Source organism: Rhinolophus hipposideros (genome assembly GCF_964194185.1).
Source record: "Rhinolophus hipposideros genome assembly, chromosome: 3".
NCBI lineage: Eukaryota > Metazoa > Chordata > Mammalia > Chiroptera > Rhinolophidae > Rhinolophus > Rhinolophus hipposideros.
In genome coordinates, this window is record NC_138049.1 from 82,008,410 (window position 1) to 82,029,083 (window position 20,674).

At 36.9% G+C, this 20,674-nt stretch overlaps 1 protein-coding gene across 2 annotated transcripts in view; it reads left to right on the forward strand.

Moving 5' to 3' along the window:
* The window catches only part of LGSN (lengsin, lens protein with glutamine synthetase domain), a 36,775-nt gene extending 17,390 nt beyond the window's left edge, over window positions 1–19,385 (forward strand). The window contains exons 3-5 of one of the 2 annotated variants that reach the window (XM_081044540.1): window positions 182–379; window positions 6,822–6,988; window positions 17,847–19,385. In XM_081044540.1, coding sequence (XP_080900666.1) covers window positions 182–379; window positions 6,822–6,988; window positions 17,847–19,046 — 1,565 coding nt within the window. In that variant the 3' untranslated portion in view covers window positions 19,047–19,385. The remainder of the gene's footprint in view (window positions 1–181; window positions 380–6,821; window positions 6,989–17,846) is intronic. The other variant, XM_081044541.1, reaches the window with a different exon arrangement.
* Window positions 19,386–20,674: the final 1,289 nt, after the last annotated feature.

Here is a 20,674-nt window from a genome sequence, read left to right on the forward strand (position 1 = left end):
TTTTTACACACAATTTCACCCCCTATTGTTTGCAACTAGGGTGGACTACTCCCACTGCCCCTTAGTTGGTATGTCACTGCCTAGGAATAAATTATTCTCCCAAGTATTCCTCTCCATATAATATTGGAAGACAGTTAAAAACAATGGCAACATATTTTAACATTTTTCTTTATTACTACAGAAAGGAGCAAAAAACAAATGGTGTGCCACAAATTGGGGGATGTGAGCAAACCAGTTCTGGGACCTGGTTCTGCTGAATCTCATCTGCCACAAGATGACAAGGGCTCCCAGAATCGGACAATAGTGATAAAACCTTCGCCCTTGAAAACATCAGCCAGTGCTCCTGGTGCTGAATTTAACCCAGACTCCAGCTCTACTGGTAAGGACTCTGTGATAAACTGACATATGATTCCAGCCACTAATCTTAAATTTGTATTTGAATTAGAGATAATGTGATGTTGGTTGTAGAATTTAGCCTGGGAGTTAGAACACTTAAGAGAATTCATATAGCTATCATTTGTAAAATGTTTTACAGTTTTTTTTACCCACTAGTCTGCTCATCTAGAAAAGGGTGGGGTTGTAATGTATGGTTACTCAAAACTTTTCTAAAAGTGAAATTCCGTTATTCTAAATTTCTGGCTTATTAATAGTGATATGGCTATTTTGGACTATGAATATATTGGTTAAAAATCTCTGGGATCCAAATGACAGAAACTAGTTAAAAAGAGGTTATTCCCTTATTCCACGAGGGAATCCACAATAAAAGGGTTGAACAAACAAGATTTGGAAAGGCACAAATATAGTAGGGTGTGAAGGTAGAGGGACAGTATCCCCCAGGTAACCCTCACTTTTGATACCAATTGCAAGTTTTGGAGTTCCCCAAGACTAATCTTTGTTTTGATAATTTTCTATATGGATTCACAGAACTCACTGAAAGCAATTATACTCAAGGTTAAGGTTTATTATAGTGAAAGAATACAGATTAAAATCTGCCAAGGGAAGTGACTCATGGGGGAGAGTCCACGAAAGCCCTAAGCATGGACCTTCCACTTGCTTTCTCCCAGTTGAGTCATGGACAACACTATTCTCTTGGTAACAGCGTATGACCATATGTACAGAGTAATGTCAACCAGAGAAGCTCACCTGAGCTTAGTGTCCATAGAGTCTTTACTGGGGCTACACAGCCAACTGTCCATATGACTGACCTCAGTCTCCAGTCCTGCTGGGGGTCAAGCTGATACCATGTGACTCAACAATAAATGACATTGCTACACTTTCTAGTGTGTCCAGAAGCCCCAGGTAAACAAAGACACTTTTGTTAGGCAGGAAATTCCAAGAGCTTAGAAATTACCTTCCAGGGGCCAAAGGTAAAGGCCAGAACTCTGCTTGGATAAGGTGAAATTTTTACACCTAGAGCCTAAGAAAGAAGTACAGTCTGGGAGTAAACAACTCCATATATACTCCTATATTAGTTTTTTATTGCCACCATAACAAATTATCACAAATTTAGTATCTTAAAAGAATACAATTTATTATCCAGATCTGTATCTTAGAAGTCTGGATTGGTTTTTATTTTTCAGGTTTTGCAAGGCCATAATCAGTGTTGGCTATCTGGGTTCTTAGCTGGAGACTCTAGGGAACTACCCACTTCCAGTTCATTCAGATGGTTGGGAGACTCCAACTCCTTGCAGTTATAGGACTGAGGTTTGTTTTTCCTTGCTGCATGTCAATTGGAGTGGTCATTACCTCCAAGAAACCTTTCTCTGGTTCTATATCTCAAAGCCAGCAATGCATCAAATCCTTCTCAGGTTTGGAATCTCTCTGAATTCCCCTTCTTCCGTATCTCTTTTCTGCCTACAGCTGGAGAAAGTTCTCTGCTTTTACGGGACCACCTGGATAATCCAAGACAATATCCATATTTCAAAATTCATACATAACCTTAAGTACATCTGCAAAGTCCCTTTTGCCATGCAGTTTAACCCAGTCTACAGGTTCCAGGGGCTAGAGTGTGAAAATCCTTGAGATTTTCTATTCTGCCTATCACACCACCTCTCGTTTCTGCATTTCTTTGTGCTTTGGCTTCATGAATTTGAAGAGCATGAGCACTGACAGCCCCAAAGCATCAGGGATTAGCAACACAAATGCCACAGGGGCCAGGCAGATAACAAATGAATGAGGTGGGCTGGTATAAGAAAATGAGTGGTGCTGGCTGTGAGAAACCAGAGCAGAGGTTAGCAAACGATGGCCCAGGGACCAAATTCAGCTTGTTGACTGGTTTTTATAATTAATATTTATGTATTGTCTATGACTGCTTTTGTGCTACAATAGCATAGCTGAGTAGTTGCAACAGATACCAAATGGCTTTCAAAGCTGCAAATATTTACTGTCTTGGCCCTTTACAGAAAATGTTTGCCAAACCATGAATTAGAGGATGCATGCCCGTTCCAAACCACCTCAGAGCTCCAGCCAACGGTTGCTATGGAGAAATATCCACCTGATGTTGCCAAATCTAGTTTATTCAAGATAAGCTTGAAGTCAAGATTTTTACATGAAATTTTCTGATGCTTAAGTGTCAACTAATTTTTAAAAGTTTTTAAATGCTGGGAAGACTAATAAGAAAGCACCTGTTGGCGATATTGGCTCTTCTACAGTTTGTGACCTTTGTTTTATATAGTTTCAGCCAAAAGGAGAGATGCAATTTACCATTTCTTAGTCCCAAATCAAAAAATCTGAGGAAAGAACTTGTGTCATGAGCTTTCTTTGCACAGATCAAGTGGGAGTATGGGTGCCGTTACTGACTCACCTTAGTTAATTCAGAAGCTCTCTCTCTCTGGCCCAGGGCTAGATTAAGTTTTATAGGCCCTTAGCACCAAGAAGTTTACAACCCCAAACAAACCATCTTCATATGTATGTCAAATACATAATTTAAAAATAAGTATAAAAATGAACCCCAAAATAAGTGTAACGAATTACAACATGGTATTTTCTTCTCTGGAATAACTACTCTGAGTTTTAAAAAAATAATTTTTTTTTCCCAAAAAAATTCCCTCACCCCCATGCCCATATTACCACATTTTATTGTTTTTGTCCCTGCTTTGTACCAGGTTATTCTGCCCCCTGGGCTTTCTAACACTGCTGGGCTAACGTGATATGGTTGGAGGGTGGGATGCATTTGCAGTAGTAGGGTGGCTTGTGGAATGGCCATATGGATGAAGGAGGGCCGGCCCTGGGAAAGGAGCATGGCAGATGATCCCAGGCATTCATGAGTTAAATGGATTACAGCGTGTACTCTTTCCTTTTTGAATTGATATTTCTGAAAGCTAAAATGCCTATTCAATCTGTCTTTTTTAAGTCACTATGACTTTCTCTCCACAACTGAAATATGTCCTCATTGTCACTGAACACAGGCAACATTTCTCCCAGGCCTCCTAGTTGCTATAGAGCATGGAGGTTTTGTGTGTGTGTGTGTGTGTGTGTGTGTGTGTGTGTGTGTGTGTGTGTGTGTTCTTATTTTTTTCTCTAAACACTTACAGCAATAAAACTTTCTCTATAAAAGCACACTGATTTATTAGTCCTTTTAGGGGATGGGAAAGGAGAACACCTCCGAGGAACTACACTGTAAGAAAAACAAATGAGCGCCTAAACTGGCAATTATCTGCCCGCTATTCATCATGTGCCACTGGGAGGGACTGACCAAAAGGTTTAATTGTAACTAACAAGTATGATTTATTTGAAGAAAAGAAATTCAGACAATGATGCAACAACATTAGTTACTGCCTTGAAAATGAAATTAGATTGGAGAGGGTTGTCATATTTGGTGAACGAATTACACTTTTTGGTACTTAGGATATATGCCAAATATGTGACGTCAATTTTTGCTTGTTGATTAGACAAGGTCAAATCACACAGTATTAATTAATTAAATAATTAATCAAATCACATACCCACTTATTAAAGTCATTGAGTACCTATAATATGCCTGTACTGCTACAGGTACTGAGGATACAGCAACAAGTAAAGCTAAGCTCCTGCTTTCTTGGAGCTGACATGCGAGTGGGGAAAGACAGACAATAAACACCTGCTTATACAATATGGCAGGTGGTGATAAGAATTCTGAAGGAAATGAAACTGAGATGGTATATTGTTATGGACTGAATAGTGTCTTCCCAAAATTCATATGTTGAAGTCCTAACCTCTAGTACCTCATACTGTGACTGTGTTTGGAGACAGTGTTTTAAAAGAGGTTATTACTGTTGAATGAGCTGTGTAGAGTGGCCCCTCGTCCAAATGACTGGCATCCTTATCAGAAGGAGAGATTAGGGGACACACACACATACACACACACACACACACACACACAGGGAGGGAGGGAGGGAGGGAGGGAGAGAGAGAGAGAGAGAGAGAGAGAGAGAGAGAGAGAGAGAAAAGATAGACATCTATAAGCCAAAGAGAAAGGCCCTCAGAAGAAACCAACCCTCCAGACATTTTGATCTTGGATGTATACCCCTAAACTGTCAGAAAATAATTTTCTTACCACCTAGTCTGTGGTATTTGTTATGGCAACCCAGTAAACTAATACATACACTTGCTATCCAGCCATATTGCAACTTGATGATCTTAGAGAGAATCAGTGATTGGATCTGTCCACATCGTGATCGAATCTCATATAATTAATACTCCAGGTGGTTGATAATATTTTGTTCATTTTTTTCAACATTTTTCACCATAGTAAATTATCTCACCTCTATGGCATATTTATTATCTATAGTTACGCAATAATATAAAGCTGTATGAGGGCAGGGCTTTTTCTGGCTGCTTCTTAGATCTATGTCCAGTAAAAATAGTAGTGGTAATTAAAAAAAAATGTATCTTGAGTGAATCACTATTTTCTTATTTTAAAATAATACATATTTATTATAGAAACTTTAGAAGATACAGATAAGGCAAAGAACCAGTAAGATTACCAGTGATCATATTACTGGTGAACAAACAAAATTACATCACTCCTTTAATAGGAGATGTATTCTGATTGTTTATGTCATTAAAATATTTATAGCTTATATATAATTGCTTACAATGTTTAGAATACTGATTATCTGAAATTTTCCATATTTTAAAGTACCTATACATTTTATTTTATTTAAGGAACATTATTCAACTTGGACAGAATACCCAATACTTCAGAATAAGTTGGGAATACAGCAACTGCTAATTTAGCATGAAATATTTTAATTGCTACAGCTTAATTGTTTGTGTTAAGTGGAAGGTAGTTATAAACCCTCAGGAGTCTCAGAGTAGCCAAATGTATCAGTGACAGGACATTATCTCTAATAGGTGGAACCAGTAATTTGTTTTCCTCATGCTTCATGTACTTAAAATTTACTTAATCTATGATTTTAAGCTGTCAATCTTTATGCTTATTTTTAAAGCTTAATTATACATTGAAAAAGGATACCCAAGTATCACTTTAAAATTATAGCTGCTCAATGCCAGTGATGTGACACATTGATGGGTATTCAGATTCAGACACGTTCGTGTACCATTACTAGATTTAGAGTAATTGTGCTCACTTTATGCATTTAAGAAGCACTTATATGGTGCTTACTGTCTTCCAGGAACTGTTAAATAAATAACTTGCTTAATTGTCACACCAACCCTATAGGTATATTGTGTCAATGTGAAAGCTGAGACAGAGAGGATAAGAAAGTTGCCAGGGCAAAGCCAGGATTTGAAGGGAAACGGATGGGCTTCAATGTTTGTGCGGAATTACTACAGTCCGCTGACTCTCCTAAAAGTTGGGACATTAGCTAACATTTATGATGGATACTATCTTCCTGACCTTTTTATATGCTTTAGATATTTTAGTCATTTTATGGTGATGAACCACCCACTGGAAATCAAAAGATTCAGATTCTAGTTTTAATTTTGGCAACGAACTGAGAGGAGATTTGGAGAACCTCATTGTACCCTTTGGGACACAAGCTAACATGTTGGTTGTTGGATGAGATCGTTTATCTCCAAAGTCTCTTCTGACTCTAAAGTTTTAGAATTTGAAGATTATCTTAAAAATTTTGAAAATAATATATTTTTTTAGCTTTCTAATTTTAAAATTGAGTACTCAGTCTAGATTTTTCATCTTGAAAAACACTTTTTTGCTTGCTTATTTATATAAATTTTAAATTTGACAGAAAGATGCAGATGTCTTCGATTCAGATGCCAATATAAAGACATAAAGCCTTTTGGCAAACAAAACAAGACAAAAAACATATAGAAACTTTTAATTTAGGTATTACCAGTTTGTTCAAGAAGCTCAAAGTATTTTTAATGGTAGTCATCTATGTACAGATTTATATGGTACCAAAGCTGTCCAGTTATGTAAATATATTCTAATTTTCATAAGCAAAGGTATCTTTGGTAAGTACTTAGATATGATATTGCTATATACTTATATTAATAATGTTAACATTCACCTAGTCCCAAATGATAAATAATCTCTTAGGCTGTTGAGAGACAATATTCTTGGGAATATGTAAAGGCAGTGTAAGAAAAGTAATATCTCTAATCTAAGTCGATGATATGGCACCCAGTGGGTGCCAAAAAATGTATGCACATGACTTGTATTCATCTTTTGTTATCAGTATATATTGAGTATTACAATTTTAATACAGTTTTTTCCTTTCTTAAAATGTATATACAGTTTTGGCACCATCTGTATGATGCTTTTGTTAATAATCATAATGAGCAATTCACTACTCTCTAGCCTCCTTTAAGTTCTCAATTCATAATGATCTAATGCTCTAGAACCATTCTTTATCTTACAGATAACACCAGCAACAGCACTCAAATTCCGATTGCACCTCAAGTCTCCTCTAGAATGAAGCACATTAAACAACAGATGACCAAAAATCACCTTCAGTTTGTGAGATTTGAAGCAACAGATCTGCATGGGGTGTCCAGGTCTAAGAGTATCCCTGCACACTTTTTCCAAGTGAGTTTTACAAGTAAAGTTATGCTTGAATGTAATTTCATGACCATTAGCAAGCAAATGGTCCTTATTACTCTCTGTTATTTTATTGTAATCTATACAGCAACCTTAGTTGAAAAACAATAATTTATTTTGCTCTTTCCCTTGTCCCTCCCCAAACACATTATTGCTCCCCGAGGAGCTGAACATATACTTTCAGTTTCCAAACAGCAATTTCTTTACCCAATAGAAATATAAAACTAATTAAGACTGGTAATTTTAGTCCTTCTGCCTTGAGTAATTCCCCTCCACAGAATTATATTTTTTATTTTACTGCAATTATGAAGATTATATTTTGTTTGACATGAGAAAATTGCAACAGAAGACCCAGGAGTAAATATAAAGGGAAAAAATTAATTAAATAGAAAGAATTGGCTAGATAAAAAGCATATCCCTTCTAATTCTGATAAGAAAATACCCTATTGTTGTTGGATGATTTAATTAATATTAAGTTCTCAAAAATAGTGATATCAAGAAATATTGCATTGTTGGATATGTTTTGAGACTTTCTGAGATTGTTTTTCAGTTCATGTCATGTATTTATTTTAATAACGGATTTATTGTGCTACTGAAATATTGCTTCTTACGAAGAGACACCAGTCAGTATTATATACAAAAGTATAAAAGTTAAGCATACTTTAAGCTTATTTTTTAAATACTTACATTTATCACTTTCATATCAAATTATAATTTTCTAATGTGCTTTATGTTTGAAAAAAACTGGGCATCTTCAAAACACTTTTTAAAAGAATTCCAACAGATTCAAACTTGTTTCTTAAAACGTTCTTTAGATCTACAAATATTATTTCCTCTTTATCCAGGCAAGAACACATGTTGGTTAATTTTGATAACAAAATGTGAAATTTATTGTGGACAGGACCAGAATCTAATTCATGTGAATTTCTTTTAATCAATAAGAAAACAGAACTAGCACTTCAGCCACTTGCCAGAGACCTCAATATGAAACTGTTTGTTATTCAGCTTTTATCAAATTCTAATCATTTATTCAACTAATGGCATCTAAAACTACATATTTAAAACCTTACTCTAGTCTTTATGAAAATATAATTTAATATGTTTCCTACATTTGTTGAGGATTGATATAATTGACATAAAGAGAAAATGTCTGCATTCTTATTTTAAATTGCTATTGAAAATATTTTCCATTATCTTGTTCAATGTCCCACATATAGGAAGCACTTTTTCTTTTTTTAAGGTTTTAATGGAGGAAAAGTTCGTCTATCATGAATATTTTAATATAACTCATTATACTTCCTTTCAATTGCTGTATTTATTCTTACCCCCATTTTTAAATACATTTCATTACCCCTTTCATTACCTAGTTATTATTATTTTATTTTTATTTAATGACCAAACGGTATCTATATATTTTTTTAACAAAATGATTTAGATTTATTTTGGAGATTGTAAACGTATAAACAAGAGTTTACATCATGAATATTTATCATTTAAGATTAAATAATTGATTTTGGAAAATGTATTGTGACTAGACATTAAAAATAATTTCATCTTTGCAAACCAATCTAAACAACATATATATGCAATTCTATATGGGAAATTCATTAAACAAAGATTGGAGTCAATAATTTGAATTTGTCAATGGCTTAGTCAAAAGTAATTTCAAAGTTTATAAAATAATTTTAAAACTGTTTTTCTATTTGTGGAAAACAAAATGCTAATGTGAAAATTATTGTTAAACTATAAAGGGATATAAAAGATAATATAAGCCATCTTCTTCATTTATAGATGAAGGGAATAGGCCCAGAGAAGTTAAGGAAAGCATTTTTCAAATACTACAGGCAGTTAGTGGTAGAGCTGGAATGTCAGTCAGTGAATCCTCACTTCCATTTCCAGTGCTTTTTTTTTTTTTAACTGAACCTTCTGCCTTTGGCTTTTATATTTCCTTTTATTGTTAATTATAGCTAAGTGTTCTTTCTTATAAAATTGAAAAAAATGTTGATTTTTAAAACAAGTCTTCTACTAAGCAAACAGGCAAAGATTGTTACGAAATGGGAAAAGGCCAAACCATCTGATAATGATGGTTTCTGCTTCTTGTAGAGAATTTACCATGTGACTGGCACTGTGCTAAATGCCTTTCAAACAGTTTATTTATTTATTTATTTATTTATTTATTTTAAATTTATTGGGGTGACAACTGTTAATGAAATTACATAATTTCAGGTATACAATTCTGTATTACATCATCTATAAATCCCATTGTGTGTTCACCACCCAGAGTCAGTTCTCCTTCCATCACCATATATTTGATCCCCCTTACCCTCATCTCCCACCCCCTACCCCCCTTACCCTCTGGGAAGCACTAAGCTATTGTCTCAAACAGTTTTTTTATATGCAGATAATGTAGGTTCTTTCTATCTTTGATTTAATCAAAACATGATACATTGCTATAGAGTTCATAACCAATTCTTTGGTTATTTCAAAAGGTGACCTTTACTGTGGTCTAAATTTCAGTTATCAGAAATTTGAGCTGTTCTGTAAGAATTTTTATTGAGTCCCTGGTGTTCTATATTGGAGTATGAAGTTGTCCTAGTGCTTTATATTTATAAACACAATTTAAGTTAACAATCATTGTCATGAACAAGATCTGTTTTTATATATTTATATATTTGCCACCACTAATAAATAATAGTTTGAATCCAGAAAGTCCAAAAAAGAATAAAGAAAATGACAGTTAAAAAAGTGTGCTCAGAAAAATACTGATTAAATAACCTGAAGTTGTGACTTTTTACTATTCTGTCAATTCGTGAAGGACTGTTGGAGTGAAATGGTAACAAGCTAGTTTCTATTGTTCACAGCCAAGTGAATACAAACACAGATTTAAACTGCAGCAACTCTAGGTAGTCTCATGAATAAAATACATTACCCCCCATTTTAGATATATGCAGAACTAACATACAGATTTTCAAACTAAGGAATTGACATGTAGGGAAATAACATTATTTCTTACAGTGAAAATCTGAATGAAAGGATTTCATGTTTAGTACTCTAAAATCCCACAATGTGTGTGTGTGTGTGTGTATGTGTGTGTGTGTGTGTGTGTATGCGTGTGTGTAAAGTTTATATAGACAGGTCCTTGAATGAGTTGAAAAATTAAACAGGCAAATGAGAAATACTTGACTTACTCAATTTTATTACTGGTAAAAGCAGATTTGGATCAGCCAAGTCAAATGGCACTTGGCAATATGTATAGAGAAGGTGGAATGTGAAGGAGGGCGGCACACAAAGGCCGAAGAATAAACTAGTAAATTGCCTCTGCTAGCACCAACCTCTCTTGGGTAGCCATGCTCTTTGTGATTTGGAAGTAGTCCAAATTTAGCTTGTAGGATGTTGGTATGTTTTATTAACCTCATGATACTCACTGACATCACTGGAACCAAACTTTATAGTCAGCTTTTTCTCCATCCATTAATGTAACCTTCAACACATGAAGCCTTTTTGCTAATCCCATGACACAATTTCTAGAAATTATTTTATATGTCTATTTGACTTTAAAACCTCACCACGTCCCTGTTGTCTGGCACATAGCAAAAGCTAAATAAACGACCAAATCCATTGCCCCCAAGAAGTATATTGCTCGAGAGTGTTTTAGTAGTCACCTAGTTTATTACTTTTGTTTCACAGACATGGAAGCTGAGGCACAGAGTCCAGTGACTTGCCTAACTTCACACAAGTAATTAATGGAAGAGCTAGGAAGAGAAGTCATATGTAGTGACCCCAGGTCATGTTGACTGGAAGGCTACCACATTTTGGAAATGATAATTTTGGAGATATGGGTCCACATCCACAAGCAAGGTTTCTGGGACTCTTTGAGTTTGTGAGATAGTTCATTGTTAAGTAGGCTGTAAAAGTGAATGAAAAAATCTGAATGAAAGGATTTCATGTTTAGTACTCTAAAATCCCACAATGTGTGTGTGTGTGTGTATGTGTGTGTGTGTGTGTATGCGTGTGTGTAAGTGTATGTAAAGTGTGTAAAGAGAAGAGTGCGGCTGTCAGCAGACCTGGCTCCTCTGGTGTTAGGACAACTATCCTGTGTGTTGTAGGACTGACTAAAGTCAGGTGAGACGGACTAAGAATTCTTTTTTTTTTTTTTTTTTTTTTTTTTTTTTTTTTTTTTAATTAATTTTATTGGGGTGACAATTGTTAGTAAATTTACATAGATTTCAGGTGTACAATTCTGTATTACATCGTCTATAAATCCCATTGTGTGTTCACCACCCAGAGTCAGTTCTCCTTCCATCACCATATATTTGATCCCCTTTACCCTCATCACCCACCCCCCACCCCCTTACCCTCTAGTAACCACTAAATTATTGTCTGTGTCTATGAGTTTTTGTTTCTCATTTGTTTGTCTTGTTCTTTTTGGTTTATATACCACATATCAGTGAAATCATAGGGTTCTCTGCTTTTTCTGTCTGACTTATTTCACTTAGCATTATTCTCTCGAGATCCATCCATGTTGTCACAAATGCTCCTATATCATCTTTCCTTAACGCCGAATAGTATTCCATTGTGTATATGTACCACAACTTCTTTATCCATTCATCTATCGAAGGACATTTTGGTTGTTTCCATGTCTTGGCCACCGTAAACAAAGCTGCAATGAACATTGGAGTACACGTGTCTCTGTAGAGAAATGCTTTTATATTTTTGGGGTAGATACCCAGGAGAGCGATTGCTGGGTCATATGGTAATTCTATTCGTAATTTCTTGAGGAACCTCCACACTGCCTTCCATAGCGGCTGCACCAGTCTGCATTCCCACCAACAGTGTATGAGAGTTCCTTTTTCTCCACAGCCTCTCCAACACTTGTTACTATTTGTTTTGTTGATGAAAGCCATTCTGACTGGGGTGAGGTGATATCTCATTGTGGTTTTCATTTGCATTTCTCTGATGATTAGCGATGTTGAGCATTTTTTCATATGTCTATTTGCCATTTGTATATCCTCTTTGGAGAAATGTCTCTTCAGGTCCTCTGTCCATTTTTCAATTGGGTTGTTTGTTTTTTTGTTGTTGAGTTTCATGAGTTCCTTGTATATTTTGGATATTAGCCCCTTATCAGAGGAACTGTTTGCGAAAATCTTCTCCCATTCAGTTGGTTGCCTCATTATTTTGTCAATAGTTTCTTTTGCTGTGCAGAAGCTTTTCAGTTTCATATAATCCCATTTGTTTATTTTAGTTTTTACTTCCATTGCCTTTGGAGTCAAATTCATAAAATGCTCTTTGAACCCAAGGTCCATAAGTTTAGTACCTATGTTTTCTTCAATGCAGTTTATTGTGTCAGGTCTTATGCTTAAGTCTTTGATCCATTTTGAATTAATTTTGGTACATGGTGACAGATAGCAGTCCAGTTTCATTCTTTTGCACGTGGCTATCCAATTCTGCCAGCACCATTTATTGAAGAGGCTGTCTTTTCTCCATTGTATGTTTTTAGCTTCTTTGTCAAAAATTATCTGTCCATATTTATGTGGTTTTATTTCTGGGTTCTCAATTCTATTCCATTGGTCTATGAGTCTGTTTTTCCGCCAATACCAAGCTGTTTTGATTATTGTAGCCCTGTAGTACAAGGAAAAATCAGGGAGTGTGATACCTCCAGTATTGTTCTTTTTTTTTAATATTGCTTTGGCTATTCGGGGTCTTTTGTGGTTCCAAACAAATCTGATGATTTTTTGTTCTATTTCTTTAAAAAATGCCATTGGGATTTTAATGGGGATTGCATTAAATCTGTATATGGCTTTGGGTAATATGGCCATTTTAACGATGTTGATTCTTCCAATCCATGAGCACGGAATGTCTTTCCATTTCTTTGTGTCTTCTTCAATTTCTTTCAAAAATGTCTTATAGTTTTCAGCATATAAATCCTTCACATCCTTGGTTAAGTTTATTCCTAGGTATTTTATACTTTTTGCTGCAATTGCAAAAGGAATTGTTTTTTCTATCTCTTTTTCTGAGATTTCATTGTTGGTATATAGGAAAGCAATGGACTTTTGTACGTTGATTTTGTAGCCAGCAACTTTACTATATTCATTGATTGTTTCTAATAGCTTTTTGGTGGAGTCTTTAGGGTTTTCTATGTATAGCATCATGTCATCTGCAAAGAGTGACAATTTAACTTCTTCATTCCCAATTTGGATGCCTTTTATTTCTTTCTCTTGCCTGATAGCTCTGGCGAGGACTTCCAACACTATGTTGAAAAGCAGAGGTGATAGGGGACAACCTTGTCGTGTTCCTGAACGTAGAGCAAAGGGCTTCAGCTTTTCACCATTAATTATGAGGTTAGCTGAGGGCTTGTCGTATATGGCCTTTATTATGTTAAGGTATTTTCCTTCTATACCAATTTTAGTAAGTGTTTTAATCATAAATGGATGTTGTATCTTATCAAATGCTTTTTCTGCATCAATTGATAGAATCATATGGTTTTTGTCCTTTATTTTGTTTATGTGATGTATCACATTGATGGATTTGCGAATGTTGAACCATCCTTGTGCCCCGGGGATGAACCCCACTTGGTCGTGATGAATAATCTTTTTAATGCATCCTTGTATTCGATTTGCTAGAATTTTGTTTAGGATTTTAGCATCTGTATTCATCAGAGATATAGGTCTGTAGTTTTCTTTTTTTGTGTTGTCCTTACCAGGTTTTGGTATCAGGGTAATGTTGGCCTCATAAAATGAGTTAGGGAGTACTGACTCTTCTTCAATTTTTTGGAAGGGTTTGAGCAGGATTGGTATTAGATCCTCTTTGAAGGTTTGGTAGAATTCACTGGTGAAGCCATCTGGTCCAGGAGTTTTGCTTTTGGGAAGGTTTTTGATGACTGATTCAATTTCGTTACTGGTGATCGGCCTGTTTAGATTTTCCACTTCTTCTTGGTTCAGCCTTGGAAGGCTATATGTTTCTAAGAACTTGTCCATTTCTTCTAAGTTATTAAATTTGGTGGCATATAGTCCTTCATAGTATTCTTGGATAATCCTTTGTATTTCTGTGGTGTCCGTGATAACTTCCCCTTTTTCATTTCTGATTTTGTTAATTAGTGTCTTCTCTCTTTTTATCTTAGTGAGTCTAGCCAAGGGTTTGTCGATTTTGTTAATCTTTTCAAAGAACCAGCTTTTTGTCACATTAATTTTTTCTATTGTCTTTTTGTTCTCTATTTCATTTAGTTCTGCTCTGATTTTTGTTATTTCCTTTCTTCTGCTGACCTTGGGTTTCGCTTGTTCTTCTTTTTCTAGTTTTTTAAGGTGTAACATGAGGTTATTTATTTGGGATTTTTCTTGTTTCTTGAGATAGGCCTGTAATGATATAAATTTCCCTCTTAAAACTGCTTTCGCGGCATCCCAAAAATTTTGGTAGGATGTATTTTCATTGTCATTTGTTTCTATGTATCTTTTGAGCTCTCCTCTAATTTCTTCTTTGACCCAGTCGTTCTTTAAAAGTATGTTGTTTAATCTCCATGTATTTGTGTTTTTTCCTGCTTTCTTTTTGCAGTTGATATCCAATTTCAAAGCTTTGTGATCAGAGAATATGCTTGGTATGATTTCAATCTTCTTAAATTTGCTGAGGCTGATTTTGTGTCCCAATATATGGTCTATCCTTGAGAATGTTCCATGTACACTAGAAAAGAATGTATAGTCTGATGTTTTAGGATGAAGTGCTCTATATATGTCAATTATGTCCAATTCATCTAATGTGTCATTTAGGGCTGCGATTTCGTTATTTATCTTCTGTTTGGATGATCTATCCATAGCTGTCAATGATGTATTTAAGTCCCCTAGTATAATTGTGTTTTGGTCAATTTCTCCCTTTAGTTCTGTTAGTAGTTGCTTGGTATATTTCGGTGCTCCCTGATTGGGGGCATAAATATTGATGACTGTTATGTCTTCTTGTTGTATAGTCCCCTTTACCATTATGAAATGTCCATCTTTGTCTCTTGTTATCTTTTTCACCCTGAAGTCTGTTTCATCGGAAATCATTATGGCTACACCTGATTTTTTCTGGGTACCATTTGCTTGAAGTGTCAATTTCCACCCTTTCACTTTGAGTCTATGCTTGTCCTTGTAGCTGAGATGTGTCTCTTGTAGGCAGCATATGGTTGGGTTTAGTTTTTTGATCCAATCTGCTACTCTGTGTCTCTTTATTGGTGAGTTCAGTCCATTTACATTTAGGGTGATTATTGATATGTGAGGATTTCCTGTCATTCTGTCTTTAGTTTTCTGGTAAGGCTGTATCTCCATTGTTTCTTTGCCTTTTTGTTGTTGTCTGTTATTTCTGTGTGGTAGTATTCTATGATGTTTCCCTCTGTTTCTTCTTTTATTACAGTATATATTTCAGATTTGGATGTTTTTTGAGTGGTTACCCTTGAGTTTATGTAAAAGAAAGTTTGATATTTAGAGTATTCCAGTTTCTTCAGTCTGCTTACTTTCTCTATTCCCATATTCCAGTTCAGGCCTTTACGCTCCCCCTTTTTATGTTTTGGTTGCCACAAGTTGTCCCTGTTGATGGTGGTCTAATAGCCTCCTTTAGTATTTCTTGTAGTGCAGGTCGTGTATTAGAAAATTCCCTCAGCTTCTGGATGTCTGGAAAGGTCTTTATTCCTCCTTCATATCTAAAGGAGATCTTTGCTGGATATATTATTCTTGGCTCATGATTTCTCTCTTTCAATAGTTTGAATATTTGGTTCCATTCCCTCCTAGCTTGTAGAGTTTCTGCTGAAAAATCTGATGATAATCGAATGGGCTTTCCTTTGTAAGTTACTGTCTTCTTTTCCCTGGCTGCCTTGAGGATTCTTTCTTTATCATTGATTTTAGACAGCTTCAATACAATGTGCCTTGGTGAAGGCCTGTTGGGATTGAAGTAATTAGGTGTTCTATTTGCTTCTTGGATTCGAGGATCCAGTTCTGTCCACAAGTTTGGGAAGTTCTCATTGACGATTTGTTTGAATATATTCTCTGTTCCCTTCCCTCTTTCTTCTCCTTCTGGTATGCCCATTATTCTTATATTGCTCTTTCTGATGGAGTCAGAAAGTTCTTGTAGAGTTCTTTCATTTCTTTTAAGTCTCAAGTCTCTTTCTTCTTCCCTCTGTGTAAATTCCAGGTTCCTATCTTCGATGTCACTGATTCTTTCCTCCATCTGGTCAACTCTACTACCTAAGCTGGATATTTTATTGTTAATTTCTTCTATTGAGTTCTTAATCTCCAGAAATTCTATTTGGTTCTTTTTCAAGATTTCAATCTCTTTTGTAAAATGCTCATGGTGTTCTTTGATTGTGTTTCTGAGTTCATTAAACTGCCTTTCTGTGTTTTCTTGCATCTCGTTCAGTTTTTTCAGAATTGCGATCTTGAATTCTCTGTCATTTAAATCACAAAGGTCCATATCTCTAAGTTCCTTTTCTGGAGACTTTTCACTTTCTTTCTGAGCTATCTTGTTGCCTTGGTTATTCATGGCAATCACTGATTTACTATTTCTCTTCCTAGACATCTACAGGAGTGTCTTCTGCAACAGGTTGATAGGTATGCGAAGAGCTTTTGGAGTTCCAAAGCTCTTTCTGCACCAGATTCAGAGCCCGTTTGTTTCAGCAGTTCCGTTTACTCCTGCAGGGATCTGCCCAGATAGGTGGGGCCAGGGGCGGGGTGAGTTGTGAGAGGTGGCCCAGAGCAATGGCGGCGACCACCACCACAGCCAGTCCTGCTTCCACAGCTCCCTCCCCTTTGCCGGAACTAGTTGAGCTGCGAATCTGTGTCTGCGGTCCACAGTTCTCAGAGCAGCAAATATTCTGTCCTTTGATCCGACACTGCTACTTTATGGCTTCTAGCACCGGGCAGGTGGGGGTGGGGCGAGCTCTGGGAGGGTAGGGAGGGGGCGGCTAGTCTCTGTGCCTAGGGCTTCCGTTCTCCGCTCGGCAGTGAGGGCTTAAACCACTGATTTCAGCCCTCTTCCCTCAGTCTTTGCTCCGAGGTCTGCCGTGAGCGAGCGTTGGGTTCAGCGGTTTTGTATGCTGCCCCCTCAGCCCTGCGGGCCGTGAGCGGAGCCCTAGCAGTCCGAGTCCTTCCCTCTCCCGCAGCGGCGGTAGTTCCGGGAGCAGCGGGCTCTGAGCACTGAGCTAGGTCTGTGTCCTGCGCCCGCGCGGCTCCGTCTCCGCACTTCTCCTCTCCCTCCTCCCCCGCTCGCGCGATTCACCCACCTGGAGGTGAATTCAGTAGTCGGCCTCTTCGTCTTGCCTGTCTGCTGTGCAAGGAGTCCTTTGTGGAGTTATTGTTGTCCGATTCGTTGTAAATTCCAGGGGAGCGTTACAGAGCCTCACCTCACGCCGCCATTTTTTTCAGTCCCCAAGAATTCTTTACTGTAGACTTTTGAGAATCAGTTAACTATGGAGATTCCAATAGAATAAGCCCAAAGAAAGCCTTATCTCAAGTATTAGGAATTATGCCATAAAATTAAAAGTGCTTTAAGAAGTACTTTTGGTTATGATCACTTCAAATAATTCCATACGGTTTTACTTCACCTTTGTCATTTGCTGTAAAGACATTTTCTTTCTCATTTTACCTTTCATTTATGACTGCTATTTTCAGATTCAAGAGCATATGAAGACTTCGAGGATAAACATATTAAGAGTTATTTTTTTAAAATATCTAGGATTTTATTTTAAAATATTAAAAATTTATCTGAAATTAAGGTAGTGTTGTCCAACAGATGTGAAACACATGTTTTTTTTCCTCATCACCAAGCTCCCCCCTCCACTTTTTGCTTTCAAGTTTTGAAACTTAACTGCTCTATCCTTTAACTTCTTTAGGAAAAAGTGATCCATGGTGTTTTTATGCCCCGAGGTTATCTTGAATTGATACCAAATCCTAAGGACAATGAAGTGGATCACATAAGAACAACATGTTTTAATAGTGACATAGTCCTGATGCCAGAGTTATCAACCTTTCGAGTTTTGCCATGGGCTGAGAGAACAGCAAGAGTGATATGTGACACGTTTACTGTGACTGGTGAGCCTCTGCTGACATCCCCCAGGTACATTGCAAAGCGGCAACTGGACCAGCTGCAGGACTGTGGCTTTTCCCTGCTCTCTGCCTTCATCTATGATTTTTGCATTTTTGGTGTCCCTGAAATTATCAATTCAAAGACCATATCTTTTCCTGTTTCAACATTGCTTAATAATCATGACCAGCCCTTCATCCAGGAACTTGTGGATGGTTTGTATCACACTGGAGCCAATGTTGAGAGCTTTTCATCTTCTACCAGGCCTGGTCAGATGGAAATATGTTTTCTGCCCGAATTTGGCATCAGTTCAGCTGATAATGCATTTACCCTCAGAACAGGTGTCAAAGAAGTGGCGAAGAAACATAATTACATCACTAGCTTTTTCATTGAGACTGGATTCTGTAATTCAGGAATTTTGTCTCATAGTCTCTGGGATGTTGGTGGGAAGAGAAACATGTTCTGCAGCAGTTCCGGAACTGAGCAGCTCACGATCACTGGGAAAAAATGGTTGGCAGGACTCTTGAAGCACTCTGCTGCTCTCAGCTGCCTGATGGCTCCTGCTGTTAGCTGCCGAAAACGTTATTCCAAAGAGAGTAAAGACCAGAAGGAGAGTGTGCCTACAACATGGGGATATAATGATAACAGCTGTGCTTTTAATATCAAGTGTCACGGGGAGAGAGGAACCCGGATAGAAAATAAACTGGGCTCAGCAACAGCAAACCCTTACCTGGTGCTGGCGGCGACTGTTGCTGCAGGCTTGGATGGACTTCAAAGCAGTGACGGTACATTGGCTGCTCCAGATGACAGCACAGAACTTTATCAGTCAAAGCCTTCTGAGATCCCTTTGAAACTGGAAGATGCCCTTGTGGCGTTGGAGGAAGATCAGTGTCTGAGGCACGCTCTGGGAGAAACTTTTATTCACTATTTTGTTGCCATGAAGAAATATGAATTGGAAAATGAAGAAACGGACGCTGAGAGAAATAAATTCTTGGAGTATTTTATTTAGAATGGAACCCTTAACTATTCCTTTAGAGATGTGATTTTTACTTAAGTAGCTGATCTACCAGAAGGAAACGAGTTGGACTTTTATAATTAATAGCCAGCACATTACACATGCTTTTGCTCTTTCTTTTGTCCCCATGGAACATTTGACAGATGAAGTGGGACTGCTGAGAGGATGCTGATAACAATAAAGTTGTGGTGAAGCTGTAATATGCAAACTTACCAGGTCTTGCCAGTCCGTCATCGTGTTTTCTGCGTATGTTGACCTAGATAGAAATATTTAGTGTTGTTTTCAGACAACAGATATAGTCACACAATAAAAGAGTCTTAAGAATTAGAAAGCAAATTAAATGATTAAAAAAATCATTTCAATTATACAGACAGGTTGTGACTGCCAGGGAGACAAAAATACTGACTAATCTCACTACTCAAGACATATTAAGGATCTATTTTGCAAGCATCACTATGATGTTTCTAAGTAAATTAAATAAGTTTTGCAAAAATATGTCATGATGACAAGTCAGCAGAAGTGTTCACATATGTTCCTTCTCTTTTTATCCTTTGTTATTAGTTCCTGAAAGGCCTAGAAATTTCAAAGCTATAATGTCCACAAGAAACAAATCCAGAAGAAATAGAATTCAGGCTGGGAACGATGAGGTCAAATATTTAAAAGTAGTTAAAACCGTTTTTTAGACAAAGCCTCATGTAGTAGCCCAATACATGAAATATAGGTGGAATGGGTATGTGTGGGTGGGAGGTGGGGGGCAGCTTTCTGTGTTTTGCTTCTTTCTTTGAAACTAAAGATTTCAAAGATACTTCTAGTGCTTTGTGAAGTGTGGGACCAACTGCCTAGATAACTAGGGCTATGTTTGCAACTTAAAGTTGTATTTAAATTACTGATTCTGCTGTCCATAGAGGTTGGTGTCTCCCCAGAGAATATTCGTTCCATACCTTTGTTTGAATAAGATAATATTGAAACTACCAGTAAAGTTTAGCTTCTTTTGGGAAGAAATCCAAAATCCACTTACTAGCAAATGAAAACCTTATTCTGCTTAGGATCAAACAGAGATTTTGTGTTTAATTAAAGCTGACTGTAGTCTCAATTTAGATAGCGCACAAGCAGAGGATTAGCATTTGGCTCAGATCCTCCTATTCAAATCTGTAGTACAGCAATCCTCCCTCTGCTGTGGGGATGATGTTCTAAGACCCCTGTAGGATGTCTGAAACTGAGGACAGTGTGGAACTCTATATATATTATGTTTTTTCCCCTATGCATTTGTATGCACACCTTTTCACTTAAAAAAAGCACCTCACGGCTTCTCCTTGGCATATCTGAATTGCCAGCATCACATGTCTTGTGCTTTGGGCCATTATTAAGTACAATAAGGATTACTTGCATACAAGTACTGCATATGTGACATGCACATGACTGTCGATCTCATAACCCAGTTGGCTACTAAGTGACTAATTGGCCAGTAGCATATTCAGCTTGAATATGATGCACAAAGGGTTGATTCACATCCTGAGCAGTATGGACTGGGACAGTGTGAGATTTCATCACGCTACTCAGAAAGGCGTGCAGTTGAAAACTTATGAATTATTTATCTCTGGAATTTTCCATTTAATATTTAT